Source organism: Pleurodeles waltl, chromosome 2_2 (assembly GCF_031143425.1).
Source record: "Pleurodeles waltl isolate 20211129_DDA chromosome 2_2, aPleWal1.hap1.20221129, whole genome shotgun sequence".
In the NCBI taxonomy this organism is placed as follows: domain Eukaryota; kingdom Metazoa; phylum Chordata; class Amphibia; order Caudata; family Salamandridae; genus Pleurodeles; species Pleurodeles waltl.
In genome coordinates this window covers 508,468,657-508,488,880 of record NC_090439.1, presented here as the reverse complement: position 1 = coordinate 508,488,880, position 20,224 = coordinate 508,468,657, and the positions used below count along the sequence as shown (strand labels likewise).

Below are 20,224 nucleotides of genomic sequence, written 5' to 3'. Positions count from 1 at the left end.
GACTCAGATAGGAGGGTAGCAGGGCAGCAATCCGGCAAGGCAGCAGTCCAGCAAGGCAGTTGTCCAGCAGGGCAGGGGGCCAGCAGTCCTTTCAGCAGCACAGCAGTCCTCCTTCCTGGCAGAATTTCCACAGGTCCAAAAGTGTATTGAAGGCTTGGTGTCTGAAGTCCAATATTTATATCTGGTTCTTCCTTTGAAGCGCGCCAAACTTCTAGAGGTTTCCCTTTGAAGTCCCTGGCTCTAGACTAACTACATTCAGTACGCAGCCCTTTGTGTGGAGGCCAGACACAGCCTATTGAAGGGTAAGAATAGCTATGCCTAGCTTTGCCTTCCCGACTTGCCAGTGATGGCCCCTTTCAGGCACACCTAAGCTCTCTGGTGGTGTGTATGAGGATACACAAAGCCCAACTGTCAGCTACACCCAGTCATGTAACCCAGAGACAGTCTGCAGGCACCAAAAGGCTGAGGCAGAAAAAAGGCAACTTTCTAAAAGTGGCATTGTCAAATTTTAATTCAAAATCCAACTTTACCATACAATAGGATTTTTCATTACAATTCCGAAGACTCCAAACATGAACTGGTAATCTGTTCCCATTTGGAACTTACAGCTTATTGAATGTAATAAGGTAACCCCAAATGTTATCCTATGGAAGAGGCTGCACCCTGCCCTGAGCGGACTTCTGTATTAAAAAGGAAGGTTTGGGCCTAGCAAAATGTTTATTTTGCCAGGTCCAAATGGCCATTTAAAACTGCACACAGGCTGCAATGACAGGCCTGAGTCATGTTTAAAGAGTTTCTTAAGGGGTGGCACAATCAGTACTGCACGTCTGCTAGTAGCATTTAATTTACAGGCCCTGGGTACACATAATACTACTTTACTAGGTACTTAAAAGTAAATTATCTATGCCAACTGGGGATAAGACAATGTTACCATATTTTAAGGGGTGAGCACATCCACTTCAGCACTGGTTAGCAGTGGTAAAGTTTGCAGAGTCCTAAGGCCAGCGAACACAAGGTCAGCAAAAATGGAGGAGGGAGGCAACATGTTTGGGTAAAGACCATCCTAAGGCTGACAGGTCTGATAGTAATCATTAAGATAACTTTTTATTTTAATTTTCTCCCATTTAAAGGCATTCAGAAACATAATTTTGTTCTCACACTCCAATATTGAGTTGACAAGGACTTTTATTTAAGAGTTAAATACCTCAGTGCTTCAGTTCTTCACCTCTGTGCCCCAGCCCCAGCCGGGCCATAAATTTGACTGAGTACTGCTCATTGTCAAGCCCTTTTATCTGCAGCCTGATGATAATAGTGTAAAATAAACACATCCTTCCCTTAACTTTAAAAGGAAAATGTGAACCTGTGCTTATTTAAGAATGAGCTCAAGGCTGCAAACTATTCGGAGCTGATCCTGGTTGGAGACCCCTGGAATAGACTGTGGACTACCTAATTACTCTGCAGGAGAGAAAAGATGATAGGCTAATTATTTGAGACTGCTTGACCACACTCTGCAGTGTGACTGTTGTTCCTCAGAGGTATCTCAATAAAAGATCAAAGTAAGATGGAGTAGAGTATTTTAATGAAGAAAGATAAAAGGTGGACAAAAGTCGAGGCACTCCACAAATTTGGTCCTTTCTGGTTCCCATAGTCCCAGAAAGTGTCTAAAAACGAGCACTGGTAAAGCCAAAAGGTCTTGCCCATGCAAGAGCTGTTAGCTTTGCCAATGTCTGTTAGCCATTTTGAACAGCAACACAACTGAAAGTTAGAAAAAAAATGCTATGTTGATGTAAGTGCTTACCACATTTTCTTAGTATGCAATATGGTATTAATCTCTGCATTAACAAAAATAAATGTTTCCAGGAACAAATGACATTAACAACTTGTTGGCAAATGTAAAAGAACAAGAAATTAAAATGCAAAAATTACGCCTCAATCTTTTTTTTCAGTGTTGGCAGAAAATGTGATTTGAAGGCTGAAGGTACTAGGCAAAACACAAATTAAGCAATAATAACAAAAACAAATGATAACCGCCATCGATAAAGCGGTCAGAGGACTGAAATGTATTTAAAGTGGCCTGAAATTGTCCAAATCAAGAAAGATAATGGCATGGCTGCAATGTCTGAAACTCATAAATACATAAAAGGCATTCAAGGAGAAATAACTCACTTGTTCAATTATCTTACCTCAGAGCTGAAGTCCGCTGTGTTTGTCCCGCATAAACACAGCGCAAAAAAGACCAAGCAGAGGAGAGAGCCCAGCACAGTCTGTAATTTTGTAGCATTTGAAACCCCTTGGCTTTACATCTGGGTGGTTTTTTTCCTGACAAGAGATGAAGGGGAAAGCAACAAAGGGGGAGAGAAGGAAAGTGGGGGGCAGATAGGGCAAACAAAAACGGGAGGGGATGGAAGAGGTCGGACAGGCAACAACGCAGGATGGGTGGAATGCGGGGAAAGCAACAATGTGGGAAGGGTGGAGGGAGTAAGGGGGTGCAAGTCAAAGGAAAAAAAGTACATCTAAATGCAGCGAGCAGTTGAAGGACAGAGTGTAAGGAAATCAGTACTTGGGCCATGTAAGAGTGTAGTGACAGACACATGAACAAGAAGTGCATCAGGCACTCGCTGGCCAAGAGAAGCAAAGAATTGAGAGTGGCAATGAAGTCAACAAATGAGCAATGGGCGAGCTTTAAGCCCCCTGTAAGTAAACAAAATGTCTTGCAAGCAACAACAAATACACTGTCTCAGGTGAGACCTCAAATATAAGGCGTAGGAGGCGGTAGGGGCCAAACTGTCAAAGAGGTAAAAGTACCCACCAAACATAGCACAGGGCATAAAACAACAACAGTGCCCCCAAAACATTTAGGGGCGCTAGGGTGACTTTAAGGTTTGAGGGTGGGTGGAGGGAAAGAGAAGTAAAGGTGATTTTAAGGTTCGGGTGGACAGAGGTAAATGGAGGTAAGGGTGATTTTAGGATTCACGGGTGGGTAGAAGGAAGATTTTAGGTTTCGGGATGGGTTGAGGTAAAGGGAGGCAACAGTAATTTTAGGATCCTAGGGTGGGTAGAGATGAAGGGAGGTAAGGGTGATTTTAGGTTTTGGGTTGGGTAGAGGTACAAGTATGCAAAGGTGATTTTAAGATTCGGGATGGGTAGAAGTAGAGATGATTTTAAGGATTAAAAAAGCCGACAGTGTTCCCAAAACAGTTACGGGCACTAGGGAGTAGGCAGAAGAGTGTTTTAATAGGGGGCTGGAGAGTGTTTTGCATGATGGGAAACGGCCTTTACCAAGTAGGATCTTTACCAGTAAAGTTTGTACCTTCATCATGCAGTACTCTACCATGCAAATTTCTTTGGGGATGGGTAGAGGTAGATGGAGGTAAGAGTGATTTAACGTTTTGGTGTGAGGAGAGGTAAAGGCAAGTACAGCTAATTTTAGGGTTTGGGGATAAGTAGGAAGAGAGATAAGGGTGAATTTAGGGCTCTGGCGTGGGGCAAGGTGGGGGTGAAATTAGAGTTCTGGTGGTTAAAGGTAAAGGCTGATTTTAGGATACAGGAGTGGATAGAGGTACAGGGAGATATGGGTAAAACATAAGCTTTTAGAAAACTCCTCATTTGTTCATGATGAATAAAACATCCTCTAAATTATAAAAGAGAAAACCAACAAATAGACATTGTGGGAAATGTTAATTAAGAATATCAGAAAAGCACATATTATATGTAAACAGTCTTAAACAGAGGAAGTATCAATGGAAGGAACAGGCAGCCAACATGTATGTTTTGGTTTGGACATTGGTCACATGCAACAAAGTTTTGTTATTGCCTGCTGTTTGCATTCAGCTCTTGGAAATACCAGGAAGCATGAGCTTCAACTTTGATAAGTTGTCTTGCAAATAAAAACAAACAAAAAAACAGGCTCCACAATCCAAGTGCAAGCAGTGTGGAACAACACAAATAATAAAATCAATCAGTATTTCGCCTGTGTTCCAGGGGAAAATATACAAACAGAGACAAAGTGAAGCAGACACAAGCCCACCAATGAAAAGGAAGAGAATAGAAGTGACAATGAAACAAATAATTGTAGGTGATGGGCGAGCACAAACAAAACCCTATTTAGAGGTTGTTTTTTTTTAGGATACAACAGATCATCACAAGCGACAGTGCATGTGCTCTATCAGGCAAGACCTAAAACAGGTATTGACAAAGCCAATAGGTCTTGCCTATGCAAAATCTATTGCCTTTGTCCATTTTGTTTTAGTCATTTTGTACAGCATTATTGCTGAAAGTAAAATTTAAAAAGGGCTATAACACGGTCAACGCTGGCCCAGTCACCAAGTTTTTTTTCTTCATTTGGGCTCAAATTCCGCACATAATGTACACACAGCTTTTACAGAACAGTGTCTTACTAAAATGACAGCTGTCTCATGATGCAAATACCAAATGAAATATTATGTGGTTACAATAATGAATCTGGGTGAGACCATCTCCTGTACTAAAATCAAGCAAGAAGAAAGCAATTTACGGATGGAAAGGGGTAGTTAGCTCAGGCTCTTTCAAATGGCTGGAAATGTGTGGAAATGTACAGCTTTTTTTAAATTGAAGCCGCGCCATGTTTATGGGTCAAAAACTGCAAACCCAGAAGTATAGTTCCCGTAAGCCCAAGTGCACAAAAATTCATAAGTGAAAACCGTTATAAAATCATGTGTGAGCTATACCCACAGACCTTGGGACCGGGGAGCCAGGGTGCCTAAAAAGTTAATTCTTTAAATGCTGTTTATTGAATACCTTGTCAATGTCAGAAGCATTTGGAAAGAAGCAACTGCGACCGAGCAGCAGTAAGACATTCTGCATCACCACATGATCTAAATGTGGGTTCCTGATGAAATCAACTGCGTTTGTCTGACTGACTGACTTGGTAGGAGCCGTATGATTAGGGCCTGAGGGAAGAAAGCATGCGCAGTGCAACGGGGGAACACCAAATGAAAGGAGGGGTCAACAGGATAGGGGTTTGGGAGGAGAGCAGGAGGGGGTCTACCAAATGACAGGTGGCAGGGGAGGGTCACGGAGACTGCAGAGGGTGTAGGAGGAAGCAACACAATGACCTGCAGCGGAAGAGGTGGGTGGCCCAAGCAATGACACTGGGGGAGAAAGTTGTAAAGCGCACACAGCTAATTCCCTGCAGTGCTTTGATGTGTATTGAATCTAAAGAACAGAAACCTAAATCCTCCAAAAGCTTTCTGAAGCAAGCGAAATTGGCAAAATGAAACTAGCTGCAGCTGATCAATAAAAAGACAAAAAGGCTACCAATGGTAAGTAAGAGAAAGGACTGTGACAAGTGAGCCTACCAATGCTAAAAGTAAAGGGAGTGATGAGTGAGCCTGCCAATGGTAAGAGAAAAGAGAGTGAAAAGTGGAGCCTACCAATGGTTAAGTAATGGGTGGACGTTAAGCCCCCTTTTATTTTATTTTTTTAAAGAATAGACTCATAAGAAAAAATGCACACACTGTCTCAGGAGAGACCTAAAAAGGACTATTGCTCTGTGGAAGAGGCCGAACAGAGGAGACACAGTTCTATTATTGTTTATATGCATTAAAATCGATATCATTTGCACCTTTTATAGTAGTTATTGGATACGTGTCCAAATTTCAAGGCTTATAAACTCACGGAGAAGTTCTCTTTTATCCCTGAATAAGTGAAGCTGTTTTCATGTATTATTATAACTGCATCTAAAGGATTAATTTCCGTTTTCTTTTTTTTTTTCATTAAATTGTTGGGAAGGAGAAGTCCTTTGCATGTTAAGAGACATGTACATCTGCCCTGAGTGCCCAACTGTACTGCTGTCTGAATCCCTAATGCTGATTTTTTTTTTGTCATAACCAAACATATATGTTGTGTGTGAGCCATGACCTAGGCCTGTCTCATGGACTGAGGTCTTGTTGCACTGGGAAGGTGCCCTTAAAGCGCTACCCTCAGTGGTGGAAGGCTATCGCCTTCATCACGAGTTAAGCAGCAAAAGTGAGGCTGGAGCAGCATACTGTGTAATGATCAGTAGTAGTGAACAGGACCTTTTCAACCTGTGTCACTAGAATGATTCCTACAGGCTCACTCACCTTCTTAAAAGATCTGCTGCTGTGTGCTTAACTTACCCTTGGCCTACATCAGTTAGATTTGGACTGCTGCAAAGCAGAGGAGTAGTGACTCTGTGGTCACTGTATGTGTGCCTGGGAAGGGCACAGTACAAGGATTGAGCAGTAATGTATAGTGCATTTGTAGTTAGTACGTGTGCTTGGTGTACTTATGCAGAGAGCAATACATTACATGTGAGAATTTGTGCTGTGCAGTTCATGTGTGGCTAAAGCATGTTTGGGTAGTATGTGTGTTTGCATGAAGTACAATACATGAAGAGTGAAGGGTTGTACACCATGCACACAGTGAGAGAATGTGCTGGCAGTACATATGTTTTGAAAGAGCACACATTGGCTGAATATAGGAAAGCTTCAGTACTGAACGGAGCATGCAGATTGAGTGTGTACTGAATGAATATGTAGATGTAAGTGCAACAAGCATAGAGATCTCAGTGCTGGAAAGTAAGTGTGTTGAGAATGTAATGGTACATTATATGGAGGACCCTGTGTTCCATTTTGGGAAACCCAGGCCTGCCTGGTAAAGAGCTGAGTAAAGACATGAGGAGGAGATGGATCCCCTAAGACAGATCTGTGTATTGCTGAATTCAAGGAAGGGGCCTGGGAGATGGGGGCTGATAAGAGAACCATAAAGGATAGGACTGAGGGTCTGGTATTAACCCTTTGACGCACATAACACTGTGACTGACATCCAGATGTAAACTCTGGTTACTTCCATGAAATATGTTGTGGACAATGAGCTTCGGAGTTGTACCTGCTGTGACAAACCTCTTTCATGAGGAAGATGAAAAGAAAAAGTGCCCACTTCAAAAGCAGCAGAACCCCAAAATAAAACATCAAAGACCCAGACCTCAAATTACATTTGGTGTCTGGAAAAGGACTATAAGAAAGGAAGGTTGAATCCCCAAATATGTGTTATCTGCCAAGCAGCCAGACAGGCTATGTTACAATGGGAAGCTCTGCGAGACTTCCGCCTGTGGCCAGGACTGGGGGCCAAGGCCTGCTAGCCTCCCTGCTGGGTGAGGGGACATCCCCAAGAGAAACCAAGACCACCTGGACTGGAGCACCAGCACCTGCCAAGACCAGTGTGCCCTGTGAGGAACAGAGGGTTGGAGGGAGCGAAGTCACCCTGTGCGAAGTGTGTGGATTTTACTATATACCTACAAGCCAGTGACCCACGTGTAAGATTATTTTTGGTGACCCCTATATGCCAGGAAAGAGCCATCCAAGACTGTGCCAAGTATTAAACACTGTGTACAGGGTGCCGAGCCCCCCACGGCTCGTTGCAGTGACCCTGTTTGCCAGAGGGGGGCACCGGTGTCCAGAGCATGAGACTTTTGTCCGCCTTGTGTAGGGCGATCGCATCAAAGAGTCTGCACCCGATAATGTGCAATGCAGCAGCCCCGTAAGCCACAAGGAGCTGCTGGTATCGCTGTGGCCCACTGTTTGGGTTGTGGCCTGGATTACTGCCATGGCCCGTGGGTCTAGCCTGCCAACTGCACCTGTTTCCCCTGAAAATCACAGGACACCACTGAGGACAGCACACAATCGCCAGAGCTGCAGTTGGGAGCTGGAAAACTCCCCCTGGTCCTCTTGCTAAGGGAAGCAAAACTTACCTTTTGAATCCACCAAGTGGGGGCAGCTATAATCACTGCAACCTGACCGGCAGCGCTGCTCAACAGGAAAACCTGCACTGCCTGGTGCTGCCGTGTCAATCGCGAGCAGCCCGACTTCGCTGTATAGGATCTGGACTTGGGTGCACCTGAGGAGAGGACACTCACTGGACTGTCGAACACTATCACACCAATGGAGCAAGTAAGACTGACACTGGGCTTTTGGGGCCCTGGGTTAGTCACAATAAAGAAGCCTTGACTTCTCCACCACAGCTACCTACCACTGAGAGTCAAGTGCAGAAGGGGTATTTGGCTCAGCTGAGCGTGATCCACAGTAGGTCTGCCCCGGGACATCAGGAGTAAAAGGCCACAACCACCACAGCTGGACGCAGTAACCTGTGTGCCCTGTGGCCCTCTGAAATAGGTTCTGACATAAATAATTTTGTAACCTTGATTGTGCTTAAACTTTTTTTGAAAGTCCTTGTGAAAGTTGCTGAAAGCATGTAAACTCGAGCCTACTCTACTTGAGTTACAAATAGAAATTAGCCCTACATTCTAGTGTACTGTGGTAAAGAGCGCAGCGAAGTGTGTGTTTGCCACAGAATCTGTTAGAACGGATATTTATGAACAATTATACAAATATATTTGCTAGAGACAACCAAAAAGGCATAGTCTGAATAAAGATCTTTATGTTCCGACGGTTCAAGATTTACATATTTTTGCTTAAACATTGTTTTTACAGTAACTAGTGCAGGATCTTCTTGAATTATGCAATACAATAAAATAGCCCATTTGTTTCGCTAAGCCTTCCCGGTTTGTTAAACATGTAATACATTCGCGACGCATGGCTCTGCCTTATCTCAAGCCTGAAAGAAGCTTACATTCTGTTGCTCGGCCCTCTCCTCGGTTCTTAACATACTGTTGGACACGCTGCACGATAAATGTGCTTGGTATGCGCTCTAACATAGAGCACAATAAAATCAACACTGTGCAATTCTAACCATCCCCACAGTGAGAAAGTGCAATGGTTAACAATGTACACATAAAATAAGACATTAGAAAATCAAATTAACAATCCCACTTCTTTAGACTTTCAGTTGCAACTATCAAATGCATATTTGTGTCCAGTCCTCTTTTGTTGTAGTGTGTTCAGCTGGAAAACGTTAGATGTAAAAAAAAAAAAAAGTCTCCAATTTAGTTGAAAGTAGTGCACGCAATGACGCAGTGTGTCACTTTTTCCTGAAAGATTAAGGCCAGTGCTCTGATTCTTGCCTTCGTAGGTCACGGACATTTTTCGTGGCTTGTTCCTTGCCACTGGGGACACATTTGATGCTTCCAGGGGAATCGGATGTCCTTTGGTTGGTTGCATTCTAGGCGACTGTCTGGAACCGCTTTGCTGTAGCACCGACCCTGCCAGAAGGTACAATCTGAAGTGGGAGGTATATGTGAATTTAGGGTCACTAACTCCATTGGAAACAAAATCAGGCGTGTCACCCTAAAATAATAATCTACACCCTCTGCCACGGGGACAAGTGCACTTTTAAGAGCCGGTATAAAATAGGTTGGCACACACTGTTAGCAAGCTGCGGATTGCCCCTTGGGAGCATGTTCATAAAGTAGGGTCTCTGTTTTCGCTCCATTGGTCCATTTGGTTCAAGATCGGTTTCACCACCGAAGCCTCTGATTTAAGTTAATTTGCACCATGTTTTGGTTTCCCTCCTGCACCACGACGCTCACTGCGAGGGAGTCTCACTTTTGAGTCTGTTTTCTGGTGCCAACGTGGTTGTGATTAAAACACAACAGCGTGGTGTGTTTTCAAGTCTTGATTTGAATTTCCAGTAGTAACTGCTGTCTCCTAGAATCCAGTGAAGCCAGCAGTCTGCAAGGATACCCCTCCTACGAAGGGTGGCCTGTGCTAGGAGGGCTGGGTTAGCCGTTTGTAGTGTGGCATCACTTCATGCTCCGGCAGGTGAAGGGCAAACTCCAGGGCCACCAACACCGGGAATTCAAAGGCCATCAGTTCTCGTCTATTCAAGCGGAACTTTTCTTCCAGTTTCTGTAAAATAAAAACATCGTTAGATAACTAAGTACTTTACTTTTCACTTAAGCCTAAGATAAGAGATATGACCTGCAAGGGCATTATCCAGCATGTGTTCCTCAGCTATTCATCACAATTCCTCACAAATGCCATCTGTGCGTAGAGCACAATATGGCTTTGTGCTCATATTCCATGCCCCCACACATCCCACAACCAGCACATACCATGCTCTTACCTTACTTTGCTTCTTCCCTCTCCAACACCTTTGCTAGTTAGAGCCTCGCTCAATTGCACCCTTTATTTAAACATCACTCCCCACATGACATGCTCTTCTCCTGTAAACAGCCCCTTACATTGGCAGGTACCAGCCCTACTGTCCAGCCAGAACTGGAGTCTAGCACTGTGCATCTCTGAGGCAGTGGCAAATGTGGTACACGTTAGGTGTGGAAATTGTGTGCAGAGGTTGAGAGTACGCAGAAGGCGCAGGGGTAAGATGAACTAGCTCCACAAAGGGGGAGGGGTGGGGACCAGTGGCGTAACAAAACTTGATGAGGGCTCCCTGCAAAGTACCTGGAGGAGACCCCCGCCCGCCGGACCCAGTCAGGGGCCTGCTGCCCGTGCACTGTATACTGTGCTGAGAGGCCCCCTGAAGCCCAGGGCCCCCCCCCCCCGGCACTACGGGGGCCTTTGTTACGCCACTGGCTAGACATGCAGCCCATTTGGTAGGTAGAAGAACTACGCTGTAAATGGAAGGAGCTTAGTAATAGGAAAGTCTGCACTGGCGAGGGGACAGATAGTGCAAAGGACGAGTGGCAACAGAATACGATGATTGCATTTGGGTATTTAAAAAATGTTATTTTCTGCCTTGACATCACAGTGAGAACCTCCAGGTGAGGGACTTTCGCTCTCCCCACATGTTGAAAGCCAGGAGTACATATTTTGATTGGGAAGAAATTGTGTGCTTCCAAAAGACAAAACAAAACAACAACAAAAAAAAAGTGCTTACCCTCCACAAAGCTGTGATCATTTTGTTTACTCACCCAGCTGTTTGAGTTTGAGCTTTCGGGGCACACACGACACTGTTTTGCTATTAAAGTGTCTTATATACTTTGGTAATTTATGGTGTGGCCTCTGCCAGCTGCACAGATGGGAGGAGGGCAGTCATTAACCTACATGGATTTTTAGGTCTGGCATGACAGTGCTTCGGCCATCTGACCTTTTAACCAACACAAATATTCTTTGCTTCCACACAAATGCATACCCATTCACATGCTATCTACTTTACGTGTAAGGCTTTACATTACCATACAACATTCCAATAAAGCAAGACCTATTGGCACTGCCAATTCTTGTTTTTTACTGCTGCTGGTAAGACTCTTAAAAATTAGCCAAATGAGTTCACTTTTTATGTGCTACTATGCTTCTCTTTTTATTATGCAGCTTTTCAACGGCACAAGCATTTTTAAGGATATTTATTTAGTAATTGCTTCTGCAACTTAAAACCCATTTTAATCAGATTTTCTAGCTCACCCAAAATCACTTTGTGGCCAGAAGGCTGCGGCGAGTATCTTGAACACAATGGATCTCCCTGCACAAGGAAGCAATATCTCATGTACGGCTGTAGTTGTGAATACTACTACATGAAAGGTAGCATACACCGAATGTAAAGTCGTGGACACAGGTGGCGGATCCAGCTAACCCACTACTGCTGGTATCCTCATGTGAATGAATTCCACCACCTCATCGCTGGCTGGTAGAGTGGAATTGGCATGATTTACCAAGCAAGCGTGGACTAATCAGGAATGAATAAAGCTTTTGGTGGTCTAATTAGGACTAGTGTAGGTTGGGGCTGCCAGTACATTGGAGGGTGCAGGGAATTCCACTACACACAGGTCACTTCTCCAATGTGGATGGGAAATGTAATATAGTGAGGGCCTGGGTCTACCCTCACTGGAGCCTTCAGACACTAGTCATCATTCCATATCCTTAGCTGAAAAAATAAACCTTTTCCCTCCCACTTATCTCTTCAGATTGGCCTTAGGATCAGAAAAAATATTAGCACTCTTAAACAACTTCTGACCGAACTTATCTTCAGAAAAATCAAAGCACAAGGTTCACCTGACAGCAGCTGTCCATCATCAGAAAACTACCTTTTTTCCTCAGGCCAAAAGTATGGTCGTCAAGCGTCTGCGCTGATAAAGCGATGCAAGAGAGTCTCCAGGACACAGACTGCAGGCTTCACTCACAAAGATGCCCACATCACAAATGTTAAGAGTGGAATGCAGACAACGGGGACAGTGTCAGCTCCATTTTAAAAGATGAGACACAAGTACTGATCATCTGAGACAGTAGTTTTCAATATCATGTCCATAAACTGGTAGCAAGCACATTTTACTGACATTTTCTACTCAGATTACTAAGGTATATTCTCCAGAATATTACTAAAGTAATATTCTGGAGAAGCAGGAAAGGTTTTATGAATCATACTTATAAAAGCAATGCTACACAACACAAATATTTAGTAAATGAACCCACAAGCAAATCTAAAGATGGAAATAGTAGAGGGATACAGTATTTTTCTTTTGTGATTCTCATATAGAAGTAGCCAAGCTAGGGGGGCGTGGTCACACGATCCAAGATGTCGGACGCGTAGTCCGAGAGCTCCGGCGGGGCCTTCATTTCTCCGATTGAACAGAGCCCTGCCCCGGAGCCGCCGGCACAGCAGACCTGTGCCACGTTGAGCGGTGGAAGCAGTGGAGTTTGCCATAGGATCGACCGGCTCCGGCGCGAGCAGGATTGATGGGGTGGTGCCGCCACGCCTGGAATCCCTGAACGCGAGCCGGGGGCTCGATTAGGTGCGGTGCGCCGATCGCGGCACAGAGGAGACGGCTGTGGGAGGAGCAGATATTTACCGGCGGGCCCCATGGAACTGGAAGGGGGGGCTGCCGCGCCTGAAAGCCGCAGCGAGAATAGGACGCCGGGGAGGAGCCCGAGGAGCTGTAGAGGGGCCCGGTGGTGGCCCCCTCCCCCTACGTCAGGAAGAGGCAAGGTGAGCGGGGCCCAGGCCAGAGACCTGTAAGGAGGGACGAATCCGGGCCCTACCTGGCAGTGAGAGCAGTGCCGGCCCGGAAGTGGATTGGGGCTGGGGGTCCCCCTGGGCTCTTCCGGGCAGAGACGCGGCGAGGAGTACGTGGCCCAGGCAGCAGGACTGGGCCTCCTGGAGAGGAACAGGACGTCATCTCTGGGCCCACTGGAGCTAGGTGGGGGAGCCCGTACACATCAAGCACAATGAGGTGGGGGCCATGGGATCGCCCCGGTGAAGCAACAGAGGGGACCGGCGAGTGTCCTACCCCCAAGTGAAGCGGACCACGGGATTGGTGGCCCGACCGGGGTCTAGTAGGGGGGAGCGAACCCGGACCCCCTCTTGGAACTAGGGAGAGGTGCCAACCAAGAACCGAGGCGGCACAAAGGAACCACCTGACCCCTACAAAACGGAAGACTGCGTGGAGAGTGTGTGGTGGGCGACAGGACCGGGCCCATAGAGTGCAGACGGAAGACCTCTGGGGACACACTCCCCCCTCCTTGCCTTTGCTTTTCTGCTGCGCTGCGGGGGATGACTGGGGGACCCTTGGGGGACCGGACGCCTGGCGGCCACACCGGGCAGGCACAGGAAGAAGAGGAGGACCAACCGAGGCTTGAGGCGCTGGACGGGCCCCTCTGGGAGTGCGGGGGTGGCCTGCACGGGCCTCTTTTGCAATGTCCACATCTGGGGATTAAAGTGTACCTGGTAGAGGTCCTGCAAGAAAGATCGTGAACAGTAACAGTCCCGTCGAGGGGGGTAACGGCCGACCGGAACACTGGTGAGCCGCAATAGACCAAAGGGAAGGTCCACGCGAGACCAGGGGGACCAAGTGAACTCTGAGTAACGGCTGCCGGCCACAGTAGAGAGCTTTCAGCGCTCATTGCCACAAGACGCCGCCGCAGAGTGAAGAGAATGGACCGCCCAACAACCAGTGAAAGGAAAGGAGAAGACATGCGTGACCCAGTACAGCCCTCAGTGCAGGACACGCTAGACAAAATCTTAGGAGCAATAGAGGACACAAAAACCACCCTACGGCGCAACATCAATCAGGTTGCAGTGGAGGTTGGCAGGGTCAAAGACACGGAGGCCACGCTAATAGATATAGTTCAGAGGCAAAAGGATTTGGAGTCCACCATGCTACATCTAACAGAGAGAATAACACGACTAGAGCAGAGGGCAGAGGATGCTGAGGGGAGGAACAGAAGGAATAGAAGGAACAATCAATCAATCAATCAATCATTTCATTTATATAGCGCACTATGTACCCGTCAGGGTTTCGAGGCGCTGGGGGGGGGTGGGTGAGCTGTTGGCGGTCGAAAAGCCAGGTCTTGAGGAGTCTCCTGAAGGTGAGGAGGTCCTGGGTCTGGCGTAGTGAGGTGGGGAGAGAGTTCCAGGTTTTGGCGGCGAGGAAGGAGAAGGATCTGCCGCCGGAGGTCTTGCGCTGGATCCTGGGGACGATGGCGAGGGCGAGATTTGCAGAGCGGAGTTGACGAGTGGGGGCGTAAAAGTTGAGTCTGGAGTTGAGGTAGGTAGGTCCGGTGTTGTGTAGAGCCTTGTGAGCGTGGGTGAGGAGTTTAAAGGTGATCCTCTTGTCCACGGGGAGCCAGTGGAGGTCCTTCAGGTGAGGGGAGATGTGACATCGAGTGGTGGGTCTACCGGAAGGATCAGAAGGTACAAATATGGTGGAATACCTGGAGGAATGGATGCGTAAGACAGTGGCCCCTGGACTTTTGACACCGTTCTTTGCTCTGGAGAGAGCGCACCGGGTACCTGCGAGACCTCCAGCACTGGGAGGCCACCCAGAGTAGTGATAGCACGCCTGCTACACTATAGAGACAGGGTCATCCTGCTCCAGAGGGCCAGGGAGGCAGGCCCTTACAGAGTGGACAATGGAGAGGTGACCATTTTCCCGGACTTCACCATCGAGGTTCAAATTAGGAGATCCTCCTTCCTTGCGGTAAAGAGAGCGCTCAGAGAAGAGGGAATTCAATACTCACTCCTCTTCCCAGCCAGACTGAAGGTGACGATGGAGGGCAAGTCCACTTTCTTTCAAAACCCAGAGGAGGCATGGGAGTGGTTGGAGGCCCAGTGTGGACGGAGAAGACGGAACGGGGGACCGGATGGGGCCCTCCTCTGCCCTCCTGGGGGTGGGGGGACGACGGCACCGGACCCATCCCCGCGCCAAACCATCATGGTCCCAGAAAGACCTAAGCAAGAAGGAGGCCCTGAGGGCGGCGGCGGTGGGCAGAGAGCCCTTCATCGATTCAGACGGCACTGCGGCATTGTCAGTGGAGGACTCCGACTGCTCGGAGAGCCTGCCAAAAGTGACCCCGCAGACAGCGGACGAACTGGGGTGACCAAGGCGCTGATGAACTCTGGGGCGGGGCACACTGCTTAGGAGAATGGCCCCAATGGACATTGTACCACCCCCGACCGGTTTGTCGTCCAATCATATTGAATGGCGAGAACTAAGCGTATTTGTTGGTCTATGTTGTTAGGTTGCAATGTTTTCATGGGCAGCCCACAGTTAGGAAGGTGCCCTGGGGTGGGGGAGTTGGGGTTATTTAAGTTTGAAATTAGATGTTGCCAGAGGGAAATAGGATACACACGAGGGTGGTTAGAACATACAAAGTAGATGGGAGGACATCGAGAGGAGGTGGGGCCTGCACTTTTTACATGACATATCCAGATGGCTGACTATAATCTTTTAACGTGGAATATACGGGGCATGGGTTCACCTGCAAAAAGACATAGAATACTGTCCTACCTGAAGAGGAGGGGCATACACGTAGCGATGCTCCAAGAAACTCACTTGACCACGAGTGAAGTGGAGAAGCTAAGACGTAGATGGCGAGGGCAGGTGTTCGCCACCAGGTAATCCGCTTAATCCAGGGAAGCACTAATAGTCTGCGCCGGGGTGCCCTTCGAAGCGATATCCATAGACATAGACCAGGAGGGCAGATTTGTAGTGGTGGAGGGGAGGCTCCATGGGATCCCAATAATCCTAGGAAGCGTATATGCCCCTAATCAAGACCAGGCCCCCTTCCTGCAACGCCTCTCGAGTCGCAATACCCTCCAGCAACATGGGGAACTATTACTAGGAGGAGACTTTAATAGTGTCCTGGATGTAGACTTGGACCGTTCCTCACCTCCGCTACCGGGCGCAGCGACACATAAAATAGCCAAGAAAGTGAGTGAGTGGGTGAAGGCCTGGGGAATGGTAGACATCTGGAGCGAACAACATCCACACAATAAAGACTATTCATTTTACTCCGCCTTGCATCAGATACACACTAGAATTGATAGGGTGGTGTTCACTCCCGGGATAGCAAGAAGTATGACTCACTCCGAGTACTTGGGGCGAACCATATCGGACCATAACCCATTACTAGTAAAGTGAAGGGCGACTGAGGATAGGCCCCCCCATACCGCTTTGGAGAATGTCGCCGACAGCGTTGGAAGACCAGGCATTCAGAGAGGCACTCCGATCTCATTTAACTAATCAAATTAATATAAATAATGGGTCAACTTCCTCCAGGTTTATGGAATGGGAGGCACTAAAGGTAGCAACGAGGGGCTATAGCATAGGCCAGACAGTCGGGATCAGACGTACATTAGACCGAGAATTGATCAAGCTCGAGGAGACTATACATGATCGGGAAAAAAAAAGGACATAGAAGCACACCAGAAAAGGAAGAATACAAACAGGCGATGAAATCCCACTCACAGGTGGAAGAACAACTCCGTTGCCATTGCTTCCGGAGACATTTAGCCTCAGTACATGTGGAGGAGGGCAGGTCGGGGAGGATGCTGGCCTGGTTGGTGAGATCAGGAGGAGAGGGAGCGCCCATAGTAGGCATACGTGCCATAAAAGGCGACCACAGATTTAAACCCGGCCCTATAAATGACGCCTTGAAAGAGTACTATACTTTCCTGTACAGGGAGCCAGGAGAACTAGATAAGGACAGACTGAGGGAATTCTTGCGACCACTCCCTCTGCCGACCCTGGCCAGTGGAGATGGTGAAGAACTAGGGAGCCCAGTGACGACGGAGGAGGTACTGGAAGCTATCTCGCAGTTGGCCTCAGGGAAAACACCAGGCACTGATGGGTTGCCAATGGACTTTTATAAGAAGTATTCCAAGTTACTGGCCCCACAGCTGGTGGACCTCTATGCAGAAGCACTACAACGCGGCCTACTCCCAGAGACACTCAGGGAAGCGGTGGTGATACCTCTACCTAAAACGAAAACGGGCGAAGCGTCGGTCACCAACTTCAGACCACTCTCCACGCCAAATAGCGATTTTAAAATTCTTAGTAAAATATTGGCTAACCGTCTGCTCCAGCACATATCAACCCTAGTACATTCAGACCAAAATGGGTTTGTATCGAACCGTAACATGTCACTCAATCTTAGACATCTCTTTGCTATCGTACAGATGCCAGGAACAGTGAAACCCCCCAAAGGGATGATACTGGCAATAGATTTCGAGAAAGCCTTTGATTTAATCCGCTGGGACTACTTGAGGAGGGTGATGTTAAGGATGGGCATGGGAACTAAGTGGGTAAAGTGGGTGGACCTGCTCTATAGAGCCCCACAGGCAAGAGTGAGGACGGGAAAAACCATCTCAAGCCCTTACCCCATACATAGGGGTACCAGGCAGGGATGCCCTTTATCGCCGCTATTATTTGCCCTAGCTATTGAACCCCTGGCTGCGCATATGCGGATGGAGGGTGTGGGCAGGGGAGTGACATGGGGAGGAACTGAACACAACATCTCACTATATGCTGACGATATCCTAATCTACCTCAGAGATGGGGACTCTGGGTTGCCTTGGGCCTTACAGGCACTGGATAGCTTTGGAGGTCTTTCGGGTCTACAACTCAACAGAGGCAAAACATACGTCTTCCCGATCACAGTAGGAGGCGCCCAACCCTCTGCATTCCCGGAGGCCGTGGTATGGGCTCCTAACACATTTAAGTACCTAGGGATTCAGGTTTTTCACGACCCAAGGGACTTAAGGGACGGGAACCTCGGCAAAGCGCTTGGCTCCCTTAGAGCATCGGTGGGGTTCTGGAGGTCATTGAAACTATCCACAATGGCCAGGATATCACTGTCTAAAATGATCATGTTACCTCGCCTCCTTTATTATTTCACTAACTTACTGGTACAGATTCCGGCGTCATGGTTAAAGGAGTTGAACTCACTACTCAGGGATCTAGTGTGGGATGGAGGCCGGCGCCACACAGCACTATCGATCTTATGTATACCAACTAGTGAGGGGGGACTCGGAGTACCGGACTTCGAACTATACTACTTAGCATGAGAATTACAGTGGACTGCTAGATGGTTCGCGGGCGGGGGCCACCTGGATAGAAGCACAGCAAGGAGAGAACCAGGAGTTGAGGAGATATTGTCAGACATGGTGGGCCGGAAGATTAAGTCACAGGAAAAGAGCACGCTGACAAAAGTGGCTTTGTCCTGCTGGAAGAAGTGCTCACGGCGAGTAGGAGTGGGGAAGGCCTACTCCCCTGCATTGCCGCTGAGCATGCTGAGGGTAGAAACGACTGCGGAGAACCGGGTGGACTCTGACCTGGGGACGTGGACGAAAGCTGGGGTAGAGACAATAAGAGAACTATTCTGTGGAGGGGTGTTGAGCTCATTCACTGAATTGATGGACAGTAAAGGGGTCCCTAGGGGGCAGTTCCTGGTGCACCAGAGACTGACTCATATTGTAAGGGAACATTGGGAAACGATTAACGCGGAACCCGCTACGCACCAGGTGTTACACCTACTACTGACGTCGGGCGCAGATACCCACCTAATCACAAAAATATATAGAACGCAAATCGAGGACACGCTAGATCAGCTAAGACCACTGAGGGATAGATGGGAAGGGTCCATCGCACAAGAGCTGTCAGACACGGAATGGAGGAAGTTATTGGCATATCCCAAGATAGTGTCAAGGAACACGCGCCTGAGATACATTCAGTACAACTACACACAAAGGACATACCTCACCCCACTACGCTTAACTCGTATATACGGAGGTACCCCTAAGGGATGCCCCAAGTGTGGCGCCATGAATGCCAACCTCGATCACATGATCTGGCAATGCCCAGAGGTCCAGACTGGGTGGGGAACTGTGGTGAGAGATCTGGAGAAGCTGTTGGGAATGCCCATACCACAAACCCCAGCAGTGTGCCTGGTGGGCTTGAAATTGGGACTAACACTTGGGAAGGTACAGGAGCGCTACATGGACATTACACCAGTACTATATAGGAGACTAATTGCTATGGGTTGGAAATCACCCAGGAGCCCGAACATGGCGGATTGGAGGCATGAGGTATTGAAATGGTCCGGGGACGAATTACAGGTCGTGAAGAGTGAAGAGGCCAGAGCCCTGCGCCAGACACCAATGGCTCCGGCCTGGGAGGAAGTACTGACAAAGGGGAGGCGAGTAGTGATGGGCGAAGACAGTGATACAGGAGAACCGAGTTGACAGATCAGTAAGACAACTGCGACAGTTGAGGGATTAACCCACTATATTAATTAACAGTATGGGGGCAGACTGTGGGAGCACGAAGTCACTAAAAAGCAGGAGGAAGACACAAAACAGAGGAAGGACGTAGAGGAGAGAGGTGGAGAACAGTAGAGCGATAAACAGGTGACCCAGCACATACGGAGGGACCACCAGGTATTGGAAAAGGGCCAACCACCCTTCATGACACCACCCACAAACAGATTCCAGGAAACCCTGGCACCATCGCGTTTGTAGAAGTGTTTATGTTTATATTAATGTTAATGTTGACTAATACTGGCTTATGGACAATATGGAAGGAATTGCTAGTGAAGGTATGTGACCGGAGCCACAATATTAGAACAAGTACAAGTATAAAGTAGATGGGAATAGTAAATGCTCTAATGTACCTGAGACAAAGCAAACCAAATACAAACCTTCAACATAGGTTAAAGTGAAACGATGTCTAGAATTTATAGCAATGATTGAACATGACAATGCCTTGAATAACTTAACCTGTATAACAGCAAAATGTTAATAAAAATATTTAAACAAAAAAAAAAAAGAAGTAGCCAAGCTAATGATCTGATCTGAACAGGAAAAGTATCAAGGGTTATTTTGGTGATATAAGGAGGGCATTGATTGTGTGATAGAAAAGCTTGTATGGGGTAACCAAAGCACATCACTCAAAAGTTAAGTTTACAAATGGTGTGGGCACCTATGTAAACATAGTGCCTTGTTATATGTTGGGTGACTATTGAGCATGTTTTGTAGAAGCAGGGCAGCTGAAATGTTGGAATTCCGAAGCTGTGGCACTTTCCGCAAAATTATAGATTTT

At 47.4% G+C, this 20,224-nt stretch overlaps 1 protein-coding gene across 2 annotated transcripts in view; it reads right to left on the bottom strand.

The window, feature by feature from the left end:
- Positions 1-8,416: 8,416 nt before the first annotated feature.
- Positions 8,417-20,224, bottom strand: part of CABLES1 (Cdk5 and Abl enzyme substrate 1) — a 442,043-nt gene continuing 430,235 nt past the window's right edge. For both annotated transcript variants that reach the window (XM_069220017.1, XM_069220018.1), the window contains one exon: positions 8,417-9,803. In XM_069220017.1, coding sequence (XP_069076118.1) covers positions 9,663-9,803 — 141 coding nt within the window. In that variant the 3' untranslated portion in view covers positions 8,417-9,662. The remainder of the gene's footprint in view (positions 9,804-20,224) is intronic.